At 44.1% G+C, this 22,817-nt stretch overlaps 1 protein-coding gene across 10 annotated transcripts in view; it reads left to right on the top strand.

Moving 5' to 3' along the window:
* LOC110504427 (protocadherin gamma-A11-like) overlaps positions 1–22,817 on the top strand; it is a 244,201-nt gene that overhangs the window by 60,668 nt on the left and 160,716 nt on the right. For 2 of the 10 annotated variants that reach the window (XM_090219533.1, XM_090219531.1), the window contains exon 1: positions 6,381–9,659. The exons of the other annotated variants lie outside the window; for them this stretch is intronic. In XM_090219533.1, the coding sequence (XP_090075659.1) occupies positions 7,275–9,659 (2,385 nt within the window). In that variant the 5' untranslated portion in view covers positions 6,381–7,274. Of the gene's footprint in view, positions 1–6,380; positions 9,660–22,817 lie in introns of those variants that run through there. 10 annotated transcript variants of the gene reach the window in all.

Below are 22,817 nucleotides of genomic sequence, written 5' to 3'. Positions count from 1 at the left end.
TTTGTTTTTTTAAATGTGTTGTTTTATTTTTCCATGGTTTTTAGTTGGTTTTTCGCTTATGCTGGGTGGCATACCTGTCTTCAATTTTTTGATCAAGCAAGCATACAGTCTACCAGCAACTTTGATTAAAATGTGTTTAGCACACTATCAGATAATAGTTTTGTAGGGATGCTCGAAATGAGTGTGGATGTTTGGATTGCACGTACATTTTGTAGATAGAGAGTTTATCATGTTTTTGTGGAATACCGTTTTCTTTTGCTAATCTATATAATTATTGGGTGTTTTTGTCGATTTGTATGCCAGAATGGCGCACAAATTATTCTAAATGATAGGCCTTGTCTCTGGCTTTGAAATGTGTTTTTAATGTAATATTTGAGTTTGGATGGAGCATATTGTGTGTGTTCGGGATTTCATATTTTGGAATGTTATAGGACTACGCTGGTTGAAATTATGTGTGGATAATTTGGATAGTTTGTAGCCTAACACGGGCTGTAATGTAAATGCTGGGAGTTGGAAAGCAAGTGCAGGTGGTGAGTTTAATAATAAATGGAACATCGAACAATATAACAAACAAGAGTAGCGTATAGACATGAAAGACAAACAATACTGACTGGGGAAAGGACCTAAGTGAGTCCAGGTGTGCCTGATGGTGACGTGCAGGTGTGCCTGATGGTGACGTGCAGGTGTGCCTGATGGTGACGTGCAGGTGTTCCTGATGGTGACGTGCAGGTGTGCCTGATGGTGACGTGCAGGTGTGCCTGATGGTGACGTGCAGGTGTGCCTGATGGTGACGTGCAGGTGTGCCTGATGGTGACGTGCAGGTGTGCCTGATGGTGACGTGCAGGTGTGCCTGATGGTGACGTGCAGGTGTGCCTGATGGTGACGTGCAGGTGTGCCTGATGGTGACGTGCAGGTGTTCCTGATGGTGACGTGCAGGTGTGCCTGATGGTGACGTGCAGGTGTGGCTGATGGTGACGTGCAGGTGTGCCTGATGGTGACGTGCAGGTGTGCCTGATGGTGACGTGCAGGTGTGCCTGATGGTGACGTGCAGGTGTGCCTGATGGTGACGTGCAGGTGTGCCTGATGGTGACGTGCAGGTGTGCGTAATGATTGATGGCAAGTGTGCGTAATGATGGATCCCAGGACCGGTGGTTAGTATACTGGCGACGTCAAATGCCGGAGGGAAGGAGCGGGTGTAGACGTGACATTCCCCCCCCCCCCCCGACACGTGGCTTCCAGCTGCAGGATGACGCAGTCCGGGCGGCGAAGGTGGAATTCACGGATTAAGTTGGGATCCAGAATGTCCTCCACGGGAACCCAACACTGCTCCTCTGGGTCATAACCCTCCCAGCCCAACAGATACTGGAGCCGAACCCCATGACATCGGGGAGTCCAGTAGAGATCTAACGACATAGGCCGGACCCCCCTGATGTCCAGGGGAGGTGGAGGGGTGTCATGGGGGACAGCATCAGCTAGGGGACCAGGAACCACCGGCCTGAAAAGGGAGACATAAAAAGAAGGTGAGATACGATAGTCACTGGGAAGCTGTAACCTATACATCACCTCCAGACGGAGTGGGAGGTTCCTGGTAGAAAGACAGACATGAACCCCAGGGTGGTACACTGGGGTCTCACGGCGGTGGCGGTCTGCATGCTCCTTTTGACGGAGGACGGCGCGCTGGAGTCTCACGTGAGCCTCGCTCCACACTTCTGCGCATCTGAACCACTCATCAACCGCAGGAGCTTTGGTCTGGCCCGGGGTCCATGGAGCCAGGGCCGGCTGAAAACCCAGAACACACTGAAAGGGGGTCAACCCAGTGGAGGAGTGACGTAGCGAATTCTGGAGCGTACTCCACCCATGGAAGGAAGTGAGCCCACTCTCCCTGCCGGTCCTGACAGGGACTCCTCAGAAATCTCCCCAGCTCCTGGTTCATCCTCTCCACCTACCTGTTGGACTGAGGCCTATACTTCGAAGTGAGGCTGACCGTGACCCTGACCATCTCCATAAAGGCCCTCCATACCTGTGATGTGAATTGGGGGCCACGGTTAGAGTCGATGTCCTCTGAAATGCCATAATGCCGGAAGACCTGCTGGAATAGTGCCTCAGCGACCTTGAGAGCAGTAGGGGGACCAGAAAGAGGGATTAAAATGACAGGATTTTGAAAATCTATCTACAACCACCGAAATGGTGGTAAAACCATTAGAGAGGAGATCAGTAACAAAGTCAATGGATAAATGGGACCAGGGACACTCAGTCACGGGAAGGGGAAGGAGTTTCCCTGCCGGGGCGTTCCAAGTGGATTTATTTTGGGCACAGTCGGAATAGGAGTTGACGTAACAAGTGACGTTCTGCGCCAATGTGGGCCACCAATACTTCTCAGAGATGGATTGGGTAGTGCGAGAAATTCCTGGATGTCCAGCGATGACAGCTGTGTGCCAATGTCAGCAGCCGATCCCTTATGGGAATGTAGATGCGCTCGGAAGGACAGTTAGTTGACGCAGGCTCCCTCTCCAGCTTAGACTCGGGAGGATGGGATTATAGGTGCATTTTGGACAGGACACTCTCCCCAATCGTAGAGATGGGACAGGGCATCAGCCTTGGTGTTTTTTTAACCTGGGCGATAGGTCAGCGTGAAGTTGAACCTTGTGAAGAAAATGGCCCACCTTGCTTGACGCAGGTTCAGCCTCCTCGCTGTCCGTATGTACCCCAGGTTCTGATGGTTGGTGAGGATGACTAATGCTTCCTTGGCGCCCTCCAGCTAGTGTCTCCACACCTCTAATGCCAACTTCACTGCCAGGAGCTCTCGATCACCCACGTCTTAATTCCTCTCTGCAGGGGACAGTCTCTAGAGTAATATGCACACGGACACAATTTATGTGGATTACACTGTCGTTGAGACAGAACTGCCCCCACACCTACCTCTGAAGCGTCTACCTCCACCACAAAGGAGATTGTGGGAACTGAGTGTTGAGCAATGGGGCAGAGGTGAAACGTTCCTTGAGTAGACGGAAGGCCCTGCTGGCTGCTGGGCTCCACACCAACCTACGGGGACCACCCTTGAGGAGAGAGGTGAGAGGGGCGACAACGGAGTTGAAGTTCCTGATGAAACGGTGGTAGAAGATGGCAAACTCCAAAACCATTGTAACCCTTCTATGGTGGTTCTACGGCTGCCGGCACCAACGGGAGAGGGTAACGGTACTTTTTGAGGATTTCATTGAGTCCTCAGCAATCTACACATGGACGTAACCCTTCATCCTTCTTGGCCAAGAAGAAGAAACCTGTCCTAATGGCCGACTATCGAGTGCTTGAACAGGGAAAGGAGAGGATGTCTGTGATGATGTTAACTTCTTGCGGATTAGTGGGACGCTACCATCCCATTTCGACAATTTCCGGTGAAATTGCAACGCGCCAAATTCAAGTTAAATTACTATAAATATGAAACTTTCATGAAATCACAAGTGCAATACATCAAAATAAAGCTTTACTTGTTAATCCAGCCGCCGTGTCAGATTTCAAAAAGGCTTTACGGCAAAAGCAAACCATATGATTATCTGAGGACAGCGCCCAGTACACAAATGCATTACAAATAATTTTCAACCAGGGAGTTGCGACACGAAAATCAGAAATAGCGATATAATATATGCCTTACCTTACCTTTGAAGATCTTTTTCTGTTGGCACTCCAAAAGGTCCCAGTTACATTACAAATGGTCATTTTCTTCGATAATGTCCTTCTTTATATCCAGAAAAACTCAGTTTAGCTGGCGGCTTCCGTCAATAATCCACTCGGTTTCCCTCCTTCAAAATGCATACAAAATGAATCCCAAACGTTACCAATAGACTTATCCAAACAAGTCAATCAACATTTATAATCAAACAATAGGTACCCTAATACGCAAATAAACTATAAAATTTAAGACTGAGAATCGTTATTGTCTTTACCAGAGAAAAATACCAAAGAACGCACACTCATTCACACGCTTGGAAACACTACAGCCAAAATGGGAGCCACCTAGAAAAACTACAATTTCTGGCTCATCAGCCTAAAACTCTTTCTAAAGACTGTTGACATCTAGTGGAAGCCCTAGGAACTGCAATCGTTCACGATTTCGCCCTATTATAAAAGTGCCGGCCATTGAAATCAGTGGTAGGATTACTTTTTTTGGGGGGGTGGGCGTTTGTCCTCGGGGTTTCGCCTGCCATTTCAGTTATGTTATACTCACAGACATTTGAACAGTTTTAGAAAGTGTAGAGTGTTTTCTATCCAAATCTACCAATTATATGCATATCCTAGCTTCTGGGCCTGAGTAGCAGGCAGTTTACTTTGGGCACGCTTTTCATCCGGACGTCAAAATACCGCCCCCTATCCCAAAAAAAGTTAAGAGAGGAGGCAAAGGTCTGGTCAATAAAGTTTCACTAATGCTCTAGACACAGTACATGAGGGAAAGTCGTGTGACCACTACCTCCATGGGTTCAGGCTCTGATCCAGAGTGTTCACTGAGGGAGGGAGAGAAGCGATGGGAGTACTGACTCGCCCGAATTAGGTTATCCAGATGGATGGCCATTGCAATGAGTGCATCCAAGTAGAGATTGTCGTCTTGATAGGCCAGTTCCGTCTGGACCTCCTGGCGCAGATCTCTTCTGAATAGCGTAGGAAGTGCTGGCTCATTCCATCCACTGGATGCTGCTACTGTTTGGAAGGAGAGCATGCACTCAGCAGCCATCTGGTCCCCCTGCTGTAATTGAAGTAAGCGCTCGCCCACCTCTCTGCCCTCCGGGGGAGGGTTGAAAATGCACTTGAACAGAGTCATGAACCCCTTATATGAATCTAGCTCCTCTCCTCTCTTCAAAATGACCATGGCCCACTGCAACGCCCACCCAGTCAGCAGAGAAATAACCGTGGCAACCTTAGACCTCTTTGTACACTCTTGACATTCTCTCAACCAGCTTCATGAGGTAGTCACCTGGAATTTATTCCAATTAACATGTGTGCCTTGTTAAAAGTTAATTTGTGGAATGTCTTTCATTAAAACTTCTTAGGGCTGAGATCCCGTTAACGGGATCGATATGACAACAGCCAGTGAATTTGCAGGGCGCCAAATTCCATAATTAAAATTCTTCAAACATAGAAGTATTTCACACCATTTTAAAGATACACTTGTTGTTAATCCCACCACAGTGCACGATTTCAAATAGGCTTTACGGCAAAAGCACCACAAACTATTATGTTAGGGCAGAGCCAAGTCACGGAAAAACACAGCCATTTTTCCAGCCAAAGAGAGGAGTCACAAAAATCAGAAATAGAGATCAAATTAATCACTAACCTTTGATGATCTTCATCAGATGACACTCATAGGACTTCATGTTACACAATACATGTGTTTTGTTCGATAAAGTTTCTATTTACATCAAAAACTCTCAGTATACATTGGCACATTATATTCAGTAGTTCCAAAAACATCCGTGATTTTGCAGAGAGCCACATCAATTTACAGAAATACTCATTACAAATGTTGATGAAAATACAAGTGTTATGCATGAAACTTTAGAAACACTTCTCCTTAATGCAACCGCTGTGTCAGATTTCAAAAAAGCTTTATGGAAAAAGCAAACCATGCTACAGTATAATCTCAATACGGCGCTCAGAGACCAAACAAGCCAAAAAGATGTCCGCCATATTGTGCAGTCAACATTTAGTCAGAAATAGCATTTCAAATATTCACTTACCTTTGATGATCTTCATCCGAATGCACTCCCAGGAATCCCAGTTCCACAATAAATGTTTGTTTTGTTCGATAATGTCCGTCATTTATGTCCAAATAGCTACTTTTGTTAGTGCATTTTGTAAACAAATCCAAAGTCACGAAGCGCCTTCACTAGGAGCAGACGAAATGTCAAAACGTTCTGTTACAGTCCGTACAAACATGTCAAACGATGTATAGAATCAATCTTTAGGATGTTTTTAACATAAATCTTCAATAATGTTCCAACCGGAGAATTCCTTTGTCTGAGCTACCTCTCACGTGAACGAGCGTACTAGCTCAAAGCATTCTGCCAGACCTCTGACTCATTGCCCTCTCATTCACCCCCACTTTACAGTAGAAGCATCAAACTAGGTTCTAAAGACTGTTGACATCTAGTGGAAGCCATAGGAAGTGCAACATGACCAATATCCCACTGTATCTTCAATAGGGAATGAGTTGAAAAACGACCAACCTCAGATTTCCCACTTCCTGGTTGGATTTTTTCTCAGGTTTTTGCCTGCCATATGAGTTATGTTATACTCACAGACATCATTCAAACAGTTTTAGAAACTTCAGAGTGTTTTCTATCCAAATATACTAATATGTATATATTAGCAACTGGGACCGAGTAGCAGGCAGTTTACTCTGGGCACCTCTGGGCACCTTATTCAGCCAAGATACTCAATACTGCCCCCAGCCATAAGAAGTTAATGCATTTGAGCCAATCAGTTGTGTTGTGACAAGGTAGGGGATGTATACAGAAGATATCCTTATTTGATAAAAGACCAAGTCCATATTATGGCAAGAACAGCTAAAATTAGCAAAGAGAAACTACATTCCACCATTACTGTTCAACAGTGTATACATATTTTATCCAGTCGGGATTAACACTCCAAACAGCCTACCCTACTGCGCTAAATCATCCGCATGGTCCTAAAGCACACCATTGCCAATTTTTCCATCACATTCCAATGATAAAACTGGGGGGAACAACGATGCAATTTCAGAATATGGGGGGGACATATCCCCCATCCACAGGGAGAGTTGCGCCCCTGGACAAACATATTGTCTTTATCGGCTGAAATGTAAATGGAGAATGAGAAGAAAAGTGAGATTTCCTCTTTTACGGGTATAGCTGTCCAGGTGTTATGTTCTGTTATGTGCGTATTGCCTTCATCCTCGTTTATTCTGGCTGTCTTGATCTTCTATGTCTATTTCATGAGCTTGGTCCGATAGTGTGCTTTGCATTTTATCAAATCGATAATGGGTTAGTCCGTGTGTTGTCATTTAAAACATGCAATTTATGAAGTGCACTCAAAGTGTCGCTGTTCACCAGCTGAGCAACTTCATGTTGACGAATACAACGCTCTGGGTTGTTCACTGCGCTGCAGAAAATCGTGGGGACCGGACGTTTGTTAGTGTTTTCTCGGTTGGAATTATATTCGATTGAAAACTATATCTTCACTTTGGATATTTGCATATAGTGACGCACATAACTGCAGCCTTATTTCTCCACCGTTCTTATCTAAGGATGGAGCACAAAATATTCACAGTGACAGGCCTGGTCTGTGGCTTTGTTTTCTTTCTTCGACCGCTGCACTCCGCCTATGGAGACGTGAGCTATTCTTTTCCGGAGGAGATGAAACGAGGATCTGTTATTGGAAATATAGCCAAAGATCTCGGGCTAAAGGCGAGCGGACTGTCCGCTCGTAAGGCCCGTATTGATACCGAAGGAAACCAAAAACGGTATTGTGACATTAATCTGAGTACCGGAGATTTGATTGTTGCTGAAAGGATTGACAGAGAGGGGCTTTGTGGCAATAAGGCTTTGTGCGTTTTAAAACAGGAACTTGTGTTGGAAAATCCTTTGGAGCTGCAACGTATTAGTCTTCATGTTCAAGATATTAATGACAACTATCCACAATTTAACGAGGAGATGATAGATATGGAAATATGGGAATCTGCAGCTAAAGGCACTCGATTCTCATTGGAGGAGGCTCATGACACGGATATAGGACAGAACTCAGTTCAAAGATACACACTTGAAAGGAATGACAATTTCGTTTTGATTGTAGATAGTCATACTGTGGATCTTGTTCTAGAGAAGGAGCTTGATCGAGAACAAAAGCAGGATGTTAAATTATTGCTTACAGCTGTAGACGGAGGCTCTCCGCAGAAATCAGGTACTGTACTCATACACGTCACTGTACTGGATGCTAACGATAACGCCCCAGTGTTTAGCAAGGCCGTCTATAAAGCCAGTCTGCCTGAAAACTCCCCTTTAGATACTGTAGTGGTTACAGTGAGTGCTGCGGATGCAGATGACGGAGCAAATGGGGAGATCACGTATGACTTCGGTCATGTATCAGAAGACGTAAAGAAAATATTTTCTATCGACCGTAAAACAGGAGACATACGAGTTATTGGCACTATAGATTTTGAAGAATTTTCATCATTTGAATTGCGAATCAAAGCTAAGGATGGTTTAGGGTTAGCATCATATTCTAAAGTCATAATAGACATCACAGATGTTAATGACAACGCTCCTGTGATTTATCTACAATCTCTAACTAACCCCATACCCGAGAACGCGTCACCTGGTACAGAGGTGGGCATCATTAACGTGCAGGATAGAGACTCTGAGAATAACCGACAGGTCCGCTGCTCCATTCAGCAAAACCTTCCCTTTAAGCTGGTGCCATCCATCAAAAACTACTATTCTTTGGTGACCACGGGCGAACTGGACCGTGAACTAGTGTCTGATTACAACATTACAATCACTGCCACCGACGAGGGCTCTCCACCTCTATCCTCCTCTAAAACTGTTCCGTTATCTGTAGCTGACGTCAACGACAACCCACCTGTGTTTGAGGAACAGTCCTATAAAGCCCACGTGACTGAAAATAACAAACCCGGTTCCTCCGTGTGTTCTGTTACTGCACGGGACCCAGACTGGAGACAGAATGGGACAGTGATTTATTCTCTCTTTCCCGCTGAGGTGAACGGTGTCCAAGTGTCCTCGTTTTTATCCGTTAAAGGAGACACGGGGGTGTTCCACGCTGTGAGGTCGTTTGATTACGAGCAATTCAGGAGTTTTAAATTCCAGGTGGTGGCCAGGGACAACGGTTCTCCTCCGCTCAGCAGCAACGTCACGGTCAGTGTGTTCATAACAGATGTGAATGACAACTCTCCTCAGATACTATACCCCGCTCTGGAGGGGAAATCCTTCATGACCGAACTGGTCCCCAAAGCTGCGCACGGGGGCTCTCTGGTTTCCAAGGTGATTGCGGTGGACGCGGACTCCGGCCAGAACGCCTGGCTTTCTTATCATATAGTCAAATCCACTGATCCGGGACTTTTCACTATTGGTCTCCACAGCGGAGAGATCAGGACACAGCGGGACATTTCTGAATCTGACAGCATGAAACAGAACCTCATTGTGTCAGTGAAAGATAACGGACAACCCTCTCTCTCTGCCACCTGTACAATGTATTTGGTGATTTCTGATAACTTGGCTGAAGTACCAGAACTGAAAGATGTATCTTATGATGAAAACAATTCCAAACTCACCTCTTATCTGATCATCACGCTGGTGTCCGTCTCCACCTTTTTCTTCACCTTCATTATTGTCATCCTGACCGTGAAGTTTTGCCGCAGGAGAAAGCCCAGACTGTTGTTTGACGGAGCGGTCGCCATCCCCAGCGCGTATCTCCCTCCCAACTATGCAGAGGTGGATGGCGCCGGAACTCTCCGCAGCACATACAATTATGACGCATACCTGACGACGGGTTCGCGCACAAGTGACTTCAAGTTCGTCAGATCTTACAATGACAACACGATGCTTGTGGACCAGACTCTGAGAACAACTCCAACAATCTTTGCTGAAGCATTTGATGACTCCAAAGGGTCCCCAGAGGTAGGCCTCTCCATTCAATTGTGTTACGCGTTTGATGTGTATTCTAGGTACTTAGGCCAACATTTCTAATCACAATGTAGAACAGATGGCAGATGTCAGGTGAGAACGTTTTTGGAAGGGTGGAGCAATTTAGACAGAAGGATGAGATGAGAAGCCTGTTTTGATAGTGTTTGCCTCCTTGCTGCAGTTGGCCGCCACTTTCCATGTCACTGAACACCCCTTATACATGTGAGACAGGACATAATCATTATTTTCCTTTGTTCCTTGTAATGATTTATATATGTCACATCACGTGCTAACAGATGTGTAGAAATGGTTTAGCTGTACTGCGCTAGTTAATGTGTACAGTTGTCTTGCTAATATTTATGTGAACATGTCTGTTGTTGAAGTGACCTTATAGACTTTTCCAACCACTTGTTGACAACCTTTATTCTTAAAACCTCTTTAAATGTAAAGTCCCCATATTTGGGGACCTTATTGGATTTGTTTTATTCTATTCAGTCTGGTATGAGAACGGTAGCCCCTATCTGCAAAAGCAGGATGTCTGCGGAAAGCTGAATATCTTGGCTATTGATCTGTGCCTTCAATTGTTTTGTGTGACTTACTACCATATTTAGGATTACGAATGTATGAGAGCAGGCCGAGGGTATGACCTCATTTCAAGGTTGCTGCTACCTTCATTCCGGTTAGCGTTGTGAAGCATAAATTAAATAAACACGGAATATGTTGATTCACAACGAAAGCCGGGACTCCAAAGATCATGAGGATGTCTTATGAAAGAACACATATGGAATCATGTAGTAACCAAAAAAGTGTTAAATAAATCAAAATATATTTTAGATTCTTTAAAGTAGCCAACATTTGCCTTGATGACATCTTTGCACACTCTTTGCATTCTCTCAACCAGCTTCATAATAAGAAGAGACTTGCTTGGGCCAAGAAACATGACCAATGGACATTAGACAGGTGGAAATCTGCTCTTTGGTCTGATGAGTCCAAATTTTAGATTGTTGGTTCCAACCTCCTTCTCTTTGTGTGACGCAGAGTAGGTGAACGGATGATCTCCGCATGTGTGGTTCCCATCGTGAAGCATGGAGGAGGAGGTGTGATGGTTAGGGGGTGCTATGCTGATGACACTCAGTGATTTATTTAGAATTCAAGGCACACTTAACCAGCATGGCTACCACAGCATTCTGCCGCGATACACCATCCCCTCTGGTTTGCGCTTAGTGGGACTATCATTTGTTTTTCAACAGGACAGTGACCCACCACACCTTCCGGCTGTGTAAGGGCTGTTTGACCAAGAAGGAGAGTGATGGAATGCTGCATCAGATGACCTGGCCTTTGCATTCACCCGACCTCAAACCAATTGAGATGGTTTGTGATGAGTTGGACCGCAGAGTGATGGAAAGGCATCCAACAAGTGCTCAGCATATGTGGGAACTCCTTCAACACTTGAAAAAGCATTCCAGTTGAAACTGATTAAGATAATGCAATGAGTTTGCAAAGCTGTCATCAAGGCAAAGGGTGGCTACTTTGAAGAAATCTAGAATTTAAAATATATTTAGATTTTCTTACATTTTTTTGGTTACTACATGATTCCAGATGTGTTATTTCATATTTTTAATGTCTTCACTGTTATTCTACAATGTAGAAAATAGTAAAAATAAAGAAAAACCCTTGAATGAGTAGGTGTGTCCAAACCTTTGACTGGTACTGTATATATATATATATATATATATATATATATACATACATACAGTGGGGAGAACAAGTATTTGATACACTGCCGATTTTGCAGGTTTTCCTACTTACAAAGCATGTAGAGGTCTGTAATTTTTTATCATAGGTACACTTCAACTGTGAGAGATGGAATCTAAAACAAGAATCCAGAAAATCACATTGTATGATTTTTAAGTAATTATTTTGCATTTTATTGCATGATATAAGTATTTGATACATCAGAAAAGCAGAACTTAATATTTGGGACAGAATCCTTTTTTTGCTATTACAGAGATCATACGTTTCCTGTAGTTCTTGACCAGGTTTGCACACACTGCAGCAGGGATTTTGGCCCACTCCTCCATACAGACCTTCTCCAGATCCTTCAGGTTTCGGGGCTGTCACTGGGCAATATGGACTTTCAGCTCCCTCCAAAGACTGTCTATTGGGTTCAGGTCTGGAGACTGGCTAGGCCACTCCAGGACCTTGAGATGCTTCTTACGGAGACACTCCTTAGTTGCCCTGGATGTGTGTTGCGGGTCGTTGTCATGCTGGGAGACCAGGCCACGACCCATCTTCAATGCTCTTACTGAGGAAAGGAGGTTGTTGGCCAAGATCTTGCGATACATGGCCCCATCCATCCTCCCCTCAATACGGTGCAGTCGTCCTGTCCCCTTTGCAGAAAAGCATCCCCAAAGAATGATGTTTCCACCTCCATGCTTCACGGTTGGGATGGTGTTCTTGGGGTTGTACTCATCCTTCTTCTTCCTCCAAACACGGCGAGTGGAGATTAGACCAAAAAGCTCTATTTTTGTCTCATCAGACCACGTGACCTTCTCCCATTCCTCCTCTGGATCATCCAGATGGTCATTGGCAAACTTCAGACGGGCCTGGACATGCGCTGGCTTGAGCAGGGGGACCTTGCATGCGCTTCAGGATTTTAATCTATGACGGCGTAGTGTGTTACTAATGGATTTATTTGAGACTGTGGTCCCATCTCTCTTCAGGTCATTGACCACGTCCTGCCGTGTAGTTCTGGGCTGATCCCTCACCTTCCTCATGATCATTGATGCACCACGAGGTGAGATCTTGCATGGAGCCCCAGACCGAGGGTGATTGACCGTCATCTTGAACTTCTTCCATTTTTGAATATTTGCACCACAGTTGTTGCCTTCTCGCCAAGCTGCTTACCTATTGTCCTGTAGCCCATCCCAGCCTTGTGCAGGTCTACAATTTATCCCTGATGTCCTTACACAGCTCACTGGTCATGGCCATTGTGGAGAGGTTGGAGTCTGTTTGATTGAGTGTGTGGACAGGTGTCTTTTATACAGGTAACGAGTTCAAACAGGTGCAGTTAATACAGGTAATGAGTGGAGAACAGGAGGGATTCTTAAAGAAAAACTAACAGTTCTGTGAGAGCCGGAATTCTTTCTGGTTGGTAGGTGATCAAATACTTATGTCATGCAATAAAATACTAATTAATTACTTAAAAATCATACAATGTGATTTTCAGGATTTCTGTTTTAGATTCCGTCTCTCACAGTTGAAGTGTACCTATGATAAAAATTATAGACCTCTACATGCTTTGTAAGTAGGAAAACCTGCAAAATCGGCAGTGTATCAAATACTTGTTCTCCCCACTGTATTTATATATATATATATATATATATACCTTTTTTTTATGTCAACAAAGGATGTACCATAGAACAACAATGCTTAAAACAGAGTAAGGGATGCAGTTTCGGGTGAATATCTTTCTCTTCGTACCGTTGCTTGGAGATGTGCGCTGTTCAGTCATTGGGAATGTGGCAAAAGATCTGAGGAAGAAATTGCCTGAACTTGGAGCACGTCGAGCGCGCATCGTGGCGGAGGGCACTCTGCAGCTCTGTGAGTCTTGACTCTGGTTTCAGCTCTCTGTTGGTCAGCGAGCAAATAGATAGAGAGGGGTTGTGCGTACAAGCGAATGTATGCGTTCTACAGTATCAATTGCTGCTGGAGGATCCTCTCAAAGTGTACAGTCTTGTTTTAGATATTCAGGATATGAAGGACAACAGCCCTGCTTTTGCTCCTGGGGAAATTGATCTTGACCTGGTCGAGTCGACGGTGCTGGGATAGACGCTTCCCTCTAGAGAGTGTGCATGACCCTGATTTGGGAACCAACTCAGTTCGTGGTTATAAACTGAGCCACACTAATCATGTTGCCCTAAAAATGATCACCCCAATTAACGAAATACCATACCCAGAACTGGTTCTGAAAAAAGCATTGGACCAGGAGACCCAGGCAGAATAAACTCTGACCATCAGTGGTGTTGACTGGGGTAATTCTGCCAGGTCAGGCACCGTGTCTATTCACATCCATGTTCTGGATACCAATGACAATGTCCCCGCAGTGAGGTGAGGGTAGTGGGTCAAGTGGACTATGAGGAGTCGAGCGCGCGTGAGGTAGATGTCCAAGCTAAAGATGGCGGGGGTCAGGCGTCACCCTGTAAACTCAGAATTGAAGTAATTCATGTGAATGACATTGAGCCTGTGATAGCTGTGAAATCTGACTCCGCTATGGTGGCCGAGGATTCTCAACCTGGTACCATGGTTGCTTTGCTAAACATGCATGACCTGGACACTGGAAATGGCGGCCGGGTCAAGTGTGCCATCTCAGACAGTATTCCTTTTTAAATTGATATCAGAGGTTAAGAAATACTTTGTGTTGGTGACTGAGGGTATATTGGACAGAGAGATGAACCCACACTATAACATCACTGTGACAGTCGGTGATTCTCCCTCACTGTCCAGTAGAAAATTAATATCCATCACAGTGGAGGACATGAATGACAATCCCCATACTTTTCCTCAGAGCGAGTACACTGCTAAAGTTTGGGAAAACCAACGTAGAGGCACATTAGTGATAAGGATGAGAGCCAAGGTTCCAAACACGGGATCCAATGCTAAAATACTATACTCTTCATCATAGGGCATAAACCCAGAAACACCCTTTTCCTTCTCCTTAACGCAGACCGGAGAGCTCTTCACTTCGCTCCCCTTTGATTACCAGCAGGCCAGTCACTATAAGGTGGGAGTCACAGCTCAAGACGATGGTACCCCTCCTCTCTCCAGTACCTGCACTGTGAGGGTGTTCATCGGTGACCATAATGACAACATACCCGTTGTTCTGTAACCTGTCCAATCATCTGGCTTCATCGCAGAGGACCTGCTGCTGCTGGAGGCACCTAAAAGTTACCTGGTTACCAAAGTGGTTGCTGTGGACGCCGACTCCGGCCATAACGTGTGGCTCTCCTAAGCACCGCAGCCCAACCCCTTCACTATTGGCCTGCACAGTGGAGAAATCAGGACTGTGAGGCTGTTTTGAAGAGCAGGACTAGCCTAAACAAACCCATGTGATCATGGCAAGGGACAACGGGCTTGAGTTCCTCTCAGCCACTGCAACAGTCAATGTAGTTTTGGCCTGTTTTGAACAAGCTCTTTGAATTCACAGATGAATTCCCTCACAGGCAAGCTGTAACTTCATGCTTTATTTGATAATTGCCCTGGTGACCATGTCTTCTCTCCTACCCCTTATGATCAGTGCAGTCGTGTACTTCAAGATGTGTAGACGTGGGTTCATGTACTTCGTGTCCAGCCTCCGTGTTTTCCCCACAGGCTTGGGACTCTCCTTAAAGATGACAGTTTCAACTGTTTTATGACCACTGGCTCGTGGAAGGGGGACTTACGTTTTGGGTGTTCCATAGACACAGACACGTTGAGGAAAACAGCATGGCCTATCAGAAAGACACAGTCCCACGTACAAGACACAGCTAGTCTCAAAGGGAGCCTTGGGGAAGGAACTTCTGATGATGTATCTCATTAAGTATCAACTATTGCAAAGCACATGGCGTGGGTCAATTACTCATTGATAATTTAAAAGGATGAAAAGTTAATCAATAGCCTCAGACATTCGTGCTGTTTGTCCAACATAGTCCACATCTAATGTGTCTCGTCAGTATCTCATAAGTCAACTTTGATTATTTTTATGTTATTGATTCAGATTTCTGAGGAGTTAACCTGGTGTTGTCTCTCTCTCTCTCTCTCTCTCTCAATTAAATTTGCTTTATTGGTGTGACATAACAATGTAAATATTGCCAAAGAATACTTTGGAGATGTACAATATTAACATAATTTAAACAATAATAATCAATATTGTCAACGGGACAATAGTAACAACAATAATCAAGGGACAAAATAACCATACATTGAACAATAACAATGGCTTAGAGGACACATGCAGGTTGGTTGGTCTGTCAGACACTGTCCCTCAACTTATGGCAGGCAGCAATGTAGTGCGCTGCCACCCCCCAGTTCTCTGCGTCCTCCCCCAACAGGACGGGTAGCCTATTCTCATCAGAGAGGTCTTTGAAACCTTGAATAAGGGTTTCAAATTTGGGAAAATGACACTAATTGTTTTATATTTTTTACATGTTGTCAGGAAATGCCGCTCCGTCTCAGCCTTTCCTCTACAGGGAGCCAGGTTTTCATGTGTCTACCCTTCTCAATGGGAAGGCTGTGCTCACTGGGCCTGTACTTTGTCAAGGTTTTTCTAAGGTTTTCATCACTAACCATGGTCAAATACTTTGCCACAGTGTACTGTCCATTTAGGGCCAGACAGCACTGCCTTTTGCTTTGTGCTTGTTTTCCAGTAAGTAATGTGTTTTGTTTTGACTGCGTTGTAGTTCGGTTTATTCTGATTGATTGGATCTTCTGGTCCTGAGGCTTCAGTGTGTTTAGTAGAACAGGTTTGTGAACTCAGCCCCAGGACCAGCTGGATGAGGGGACTCTTTTCTTTGCTCAGCTCTTGGCATTGCGGGGCTTGGTAATGATATGAGAGGGGGTCATTGTATTTTAGATGTTTCCAAAACTTATTTGCTATTTTTGTAGCCTTTATTATTAGTGGATATTGGCCTAATTCTGCCCTGCATGCATTGCTTGTAGTTTTCCTCTGGACATGTAGGAGAATCTTACAGAACTCTGCATGCAGGGTTTCAATGAGGTGTTTGTCCCATTGGATTAAATCTTGTTCTGTAAGTGGACCCCACACCTCGCCGCCATCAAGTTCAATTTGTTCAATAACACATACAATTTATTTTAGCCACATTTTTATTGGTATATTAATTTGTTTTTTTTTAATGGCGGGAAAGTTTTCAGACCCCTTGTCTTTTTCCACATTTTGTTAAGTTACAGCCTTATTTGAAAATGGATTCAATAAAACAGAATCCTCAGCCATCTACACACAGTACCCCATAATGACAGAGTGGAAACAGGTTTTTAGTCATTTTTGCAAATGTGTTAAAAATAAAAAACAAATACCTTATTTACATAAGTATTCAGACCCTTTGCTTTGAGACACGAAGTTGAGCTCAGGTGTATCCTGTTCCCATTGATCATCCTTGAGATGACTGGAGTCTCCCCTGTGGTAAATTCAATTGATTGGACATGATTTGGAAAGGCACACACCTTTCTATATAAGGTCCCACATTTGACAGTGCAAGTCAGAGCAAAAACCAAGCAACGAGGTCGAAGTAATTGTCCATAGAGCTCCGAGACAGGATTGTGTCGAGGCACAGATCTGGGGAAGGGTACCAAAACATTTCTACATAATTGATCATCCCCAAGAATACAGTGGCCTCCATCATTCTTAAATGGAAGGAGTTTGGAACCACCAAGTCTCTTCCTAGAGCTGGCCGTCCGGCCAAACTGAGCAATCGGGGGAGAAGGGCCTTGCTCCGGGAGGTGACCAAGAATCTAATGGTGACACTGACAGAGCTCCAGAGTTCCTCTGTGGAGATGGGAGAACCTTCCAGAAGGATAACCATCTCTGCAGCACGCCACCAAGCAGGCCTTTATGGTAGAGTGGCCAGTCGGAAGCCACTCCTCAGTAAAAGGCATGTGACACCCCGCTTGGAGTTTGTCAAAAGGCACATAAAGACTCACAGACCAAGATAAACAAGATTCTCTAGTCTGATGAAACCAAGATCGAACTCTTTGGCTTGAATGCCAAACGTCACATCTGGAGGAAACCTGGCACCATCCCTTCGGTAAAGTATGGTGGTAGCAGCATCATGCTGTGGGGATGTTTTTCAGCGACAGGGACTGGGAGACTAGTCAGGATCGAGGCAAAGCTGAACGGAGCAAAGTACAGAGACATCCTTGATGAAAACCTGCTCCAGAGTGCTCAGGACCTCAGACTGGGGCTCCCCAAATACAGGAGTGCCAAGCTTGTAGTGTCATACCCAAGAAGACTCAAGGCTGTAATCACTGCCAAAGGAGCTTCAACAAAGTACTGAGGAAAAGGTCTGAATACTAATGTAAATGTGAGATTTCAGTCTTTTTTTATTTTAGGAATTTGCTAAAATTTCTTAACCTGTTTTTGCTTTGTCATTATGGGGTATCGTGTGTAGATTGATGAGAGGAAAAACAAGTCTGTAACCTAACAAAATGTGGAAAAAGTCTAAGGGTATGAATACTTTCTGAAGGCATTGTGTTTTGTACCATTTGAGAACTTTGGTCTAATTCCCTGAGATCTGCATCTTCTCTGGAAAATCATTATTTTAGTATTTTTGGGGTTTACTGCCAGGGCCCAGGTCTGGCAGTACTGCTCCAGCAGGTCCAGGCTTTGCTGTAGGCCATGTGCGGTGGGTGACAGCAGGCACAGGTCATCTGCGAAGAGCAGACATTTAACCTCTGAATTGTGGAGACTAATACCAGGGGCTGAGGATTTTTCTAGAATAGTAGCCAATTCATTGATGTAAATATTGAGGAGTGCAGGGCTCAGATTGCAACCCTGGCGAAGGCCCCACCCCTGGTTGGTTAAAGAATTCTGTTATTTTCTTGCCAATTTTTATGCTGCACATACTGTACACATTGATTTAATTTTGTCATTTGTTTTATCCCCTACACCACTTTCAACTTTGTTGAACAGTCGCTTATGCCAAATAGAATCCAAATGTTTTTGGAAGTCGATAATGCAAGCATACATTTTGGTATTATTTTGGTGGACATGTTTGTCTATCAGGGTGTGTAGGGTGTAAATATGATCGGTCGTGCAATGTTTTGGTATAAATCTAATTTGGCTTTTACTCAAGACATTTTGCTTATTAAGGACGTTTAGAACTCTTTCATTTCTAATACTACAGAAAACCTTCCCCAGGTTACTGTTCACACACATGCCTCTGCAATTGTTAGGGTCAATTAAAGATTGGGGTTATGAGTCCTTGATTCCAGATGTCAGGGACATAACCTACACTCAGGATCAACTTTGAGGGCCTGAACATTCTTATTGAGCTCCTGGTCAGCACTTGGGGGGTCGAATGGATTTTGATTGTCCTTTTATAGCTTTTTTGAATAAATAAAACGAATTTGCATTTACAATGATGGCCTTCCCTGGGAACAATGGGTTAACTGCCTTGTTCAGGGGCAGACCAACAGATTTGTACCTGGTCAGCTTGAGGATTTGATCCAGCAACCTTTTGGTTACTGGCCCAACACTCTAACCACTAGGCTACCATCCACCCCCATTCTCTAATCCGTTCAATTTCTGATCAATCAAATTCAATCAAATGTATTTATAAAGCCCTTTTTACATCAGCCGATGTCACAAAGTGCATGGATTTGGCATTGGTCTGATTTTGCATCCATTCGAACAGTGTGTAGAGTGCTTTAAAATGGGTTGTCCACATGTCAACATTTTGTATCGCTAATTCCTCTCGTTTAGATTCTTTGTAGTTTTTCACATTTTGCCAGAAGTTGTTTGTGTTTATAGACTCCTCAGTGAATGTCAGCTGCTTGCTGTTGTGTTGTGCTTTTTTGGGTTCTGAGTGTTACGTTTATAGAGTTTTTTAAAGTCACAGTAATTAAGGCATAATTCACCATTATTTGAGTCTCTGTGCTTTTGTTTGTCATCTGTCATCAGATGTTTTTTACTGCTAGATTGATGCCTTCTTTACTGTGAGTGAATGTGCTATCCAGAAAGTTATCTAAGAGTGTCTGGATATTTTGGTTCCAGGTTGCTTTCTGGTTTTCTTCTGTGCTGTTTTGTGCTCATCTGTATGAATGTCTGATGTTGTACAGCTTACTGGGCTGTGAATGTGTGGTTGTTTCCATGTCTGTTTTTTGAGGAACAACATCATTTGGCTGTGATCAGACAGAGGTGTTAGTGGCTTGACAGTGAATGAGCTGAGAGAGAAAGGGTCAATGTCTGTAATCATATAGTCTACTGTACTGTGGCCAAGAGGTGAGCAGCAGCTGAATCTCCCCAAAGAGTAACCTACCATTGACAAAATACAGACCCAGGCTTCGACAGAGCTGCAACAGATCCCTTCCGTTTTTGTTGACGGTGCTGTCACTGTTGTTTCTATGGGGGATGTCACAATAGTTAGAAACAGTATGGCCTGTAATAAAACTGTCCCCTCGTGTGGTCGTTACATAGTGTTCCCTGGGCCTGGAAATGGCACGTCTCTTCCTCAAGGGTGGGGAAGATCTCCTCTGAGTAATATGGGGATTCTCAGGGGGGAATATATATATTGCGCAAAGGAACACACCGTTTTCTGTCAGTAGAAGTACATTTTTCAGTTTTAACCAATTGTGATATTTCCCAATTTTGAGGGGATCAATTAGATGTTGTAGTTAGGATTTGTACCAAATGATCAGTCCTCCAGAGTCTCTGCCTCTATTGAGCTGTGATGGCACAATTACCTCTCTATAGCCTGTGGGACAGTGAATGACAATGTCTGCCTTACACCATGTCTCCTGCAGAATGATGATGTCAACATCTTTAAGTTTTTTGTTGAACTCCAGTGCCAAACTCTTCAATCCAAAGGTTGATGAGTTTAGGCCCTGAATGTTCCACATGCTAACTGATAGTGATTTCATGTTGCAAAAAGAAAGAATAGCAGTCAGAAATACAGTACTAATCAAATGTTATTGGTCACATACACGTGATTAGCAGATGTTATTGTGGGGGTTGCGAAATGCTTGTGCTCCTAGCTCCGACAGCGCAGTAATATCTAACAAGTAATATCTAACAAATTTCACAACATATACCCAATACACACAAATCTAAGTAGGAATGAATTAAGACTATATACATTTGGACGAGCAATGTCAGAGCGGAATGGACTAAGATATAGTATAGAATACAGTATATACATATGAGATGAGTAATGCAAGATTTGTAAACATTATTAAAGTGACTGGTGTTCCATTCCTTCAAGTGGCCAGTGATTTCTAGTCTATGCCTATAGGCAGCAAGCAGCCCCTAATGTGCTAGTGATGACTGTTTAAGTTAACAGTCTGATGGCTTTGAGATAGAAGCTGTTTTTCAGTCTCTCGGCCCCTGCGTTGATGCCCCTGCACTGACCTCGCCTTCTGGATGATAGATGGGTGAACAGGCAGTGGCTCGGGTGGTTGATGTCCATGATGATCTTTTTGGCCTTCCTGTGATATCGGGTGCTGTAGGTATCCTGGAGGGCGGGTAGTTTGCCCCCGGTAATGCGTTGGGCAGACCGCACCACCCTCTGGAGAGCCTTGCGGTTTCGGGCGGTGCAGTTGCCGTACTTGCTTTCAATTGTGCATCTGTACTACTAAGCTGTTCAGAGTGAGATAAAAAGGATAACAGTCATAAATACAGTAACTACAAAGTTGTTCAGAGTGAGATAAACAGGATAACAGTCAGAAATACAGTAACTACTAAGTTGTTCAGAGTGAGATAAACAGGATAACAGTCAGAAATACAGTAACTACTAAGTTGTTCAGAGTGAGATAAACAGGATAACAGTCAGAAATACAGTAACTACTAAGTTGTTCAGAGTGAGATAAACAGGATAACAGTCAGTACTATAGTAACTACTAAGTTGTTCAGAGTGAGAAACAGCACAGTCAGTACTATAGTAACTACTAAGTTGTTCAGAGTGAGAAAGAGCACAGTCAGTACTATAGTAACTACTAAGTTGTTCAGAGTGAGAAACAGCACAGTCAGTACTATAGTAACTACTAAGTTGTTCAGAGTGAGAAACAGCACAGTCAGTACTATAGTAACTACTAAGTTGTTCAGAGTGAGAAACAGAACAGTCAGAACTATAGTAACTACTAAGTTGTTCAGAGTGAGAAACAGCACAGTCAGAACTGTAGTAACTGCTAAGTTGTTCAGAGTGAGAAACAGGATAACAGCAAACATTAGTTATCTTTTCTTTTCCTTCTTCCTAGCTGTTGTAAGGCTCTCTCCTCATGGTGGCCTTTACCTCCGTTGGGCAGACCGTTATGTCACACCTACAGTGGTTATGTCACACCTACAGTGGTTATGTCACACCTACAGTGATTATGAAACACCTACAGTGGGTATATCACACCTACTGTGATTATGAAACACCTACAGTGGGTATATCACACCTACTGTGATTATGAAACACCTACAGTGGTTATGTCACACCTACTGTGATTATGAAACACCTACAGTGGTTATGTCACACCTACAGTGATTATGAAACACCTACTGTGATTATGAAACACCTACAGTGGGTATATCACACCTACTGTGATTATGAAACACCTACAGTGGGTATATCACACCTACTGTGATTATGAAACACCTACAGTGGGTATATCACACCTACTGTGATTATGAAACACCTACAGTGGGTATATCACACCTACTGTGATTATGAAACACCTACAGTGGGTATATCACACCTACTGTGATTATGAAACACCTACAGTGGGTATATCACACCTACTGTGATTATGAAACACCTACAGTGGGTATATCACACCTACTGTGATTATGAAACACCTACAGTGGGTATATCACACCTACTGTGATTATGAAACACCTACAGTGGGTATATCACACCTACTGTGATTATGAAACACCTACAGTGGGTATATCACACCTACTGTGATTATGAAACGCCTACAGTGGGTATATCACACCTACCGGGATTAGGCCACACCTACGGTGCTTAGGCAACACCTAAGGTGGTTAAGTCACACCTACATCCTACCGGGGTTGTCACGCCTACAGCCTACGGGGGTTGTGTCACGCCTGCCGTGGGTTATGTCACACCTACCGGGGGTTATGTCACACCTACCGGGGATTATTTCACACCTACAGTGGTTATGTCACACCTACAGTGATTATGTCACATCTACAGTGATTATGTTACACCTACAACCTACAGTAGTTATATCACACCTACAGTGACTATGTCACACCTACAACCTACAGTAGTTATGTCGCACCTACAGTGGTTATGTCGTGCCTACAGTGGTTATGTCACACCTACCGGGGGTTATGTCACACCTACCAGGGGTTATGTCACACCTACCAGGGATTATTTCACACCTACAGTGATGTCACACCTACAACCTACAGTGGTTATGTCACTCCTACAGTGG

Source organism: Oncorhynchus mykiss, chromosome 25 (genome assembly GCF_057628025.1).
Source record: "Oncorhynchus mykiss isolate SJ-2025 chromosome 25, ASM5762802v1, whole genome shotgun sequence".
In the NCBI taxonomy this organism is placed as follows: Eukaryota; Metazoa; Chordata; class Actinopteri; order Salmoniformes; family Salmonidae; genus Oncorhynchus; species Oncorhynchus mykiss.
This window is presented reverse-complemented; position numbering and strand designations above follow the sequence as displayed.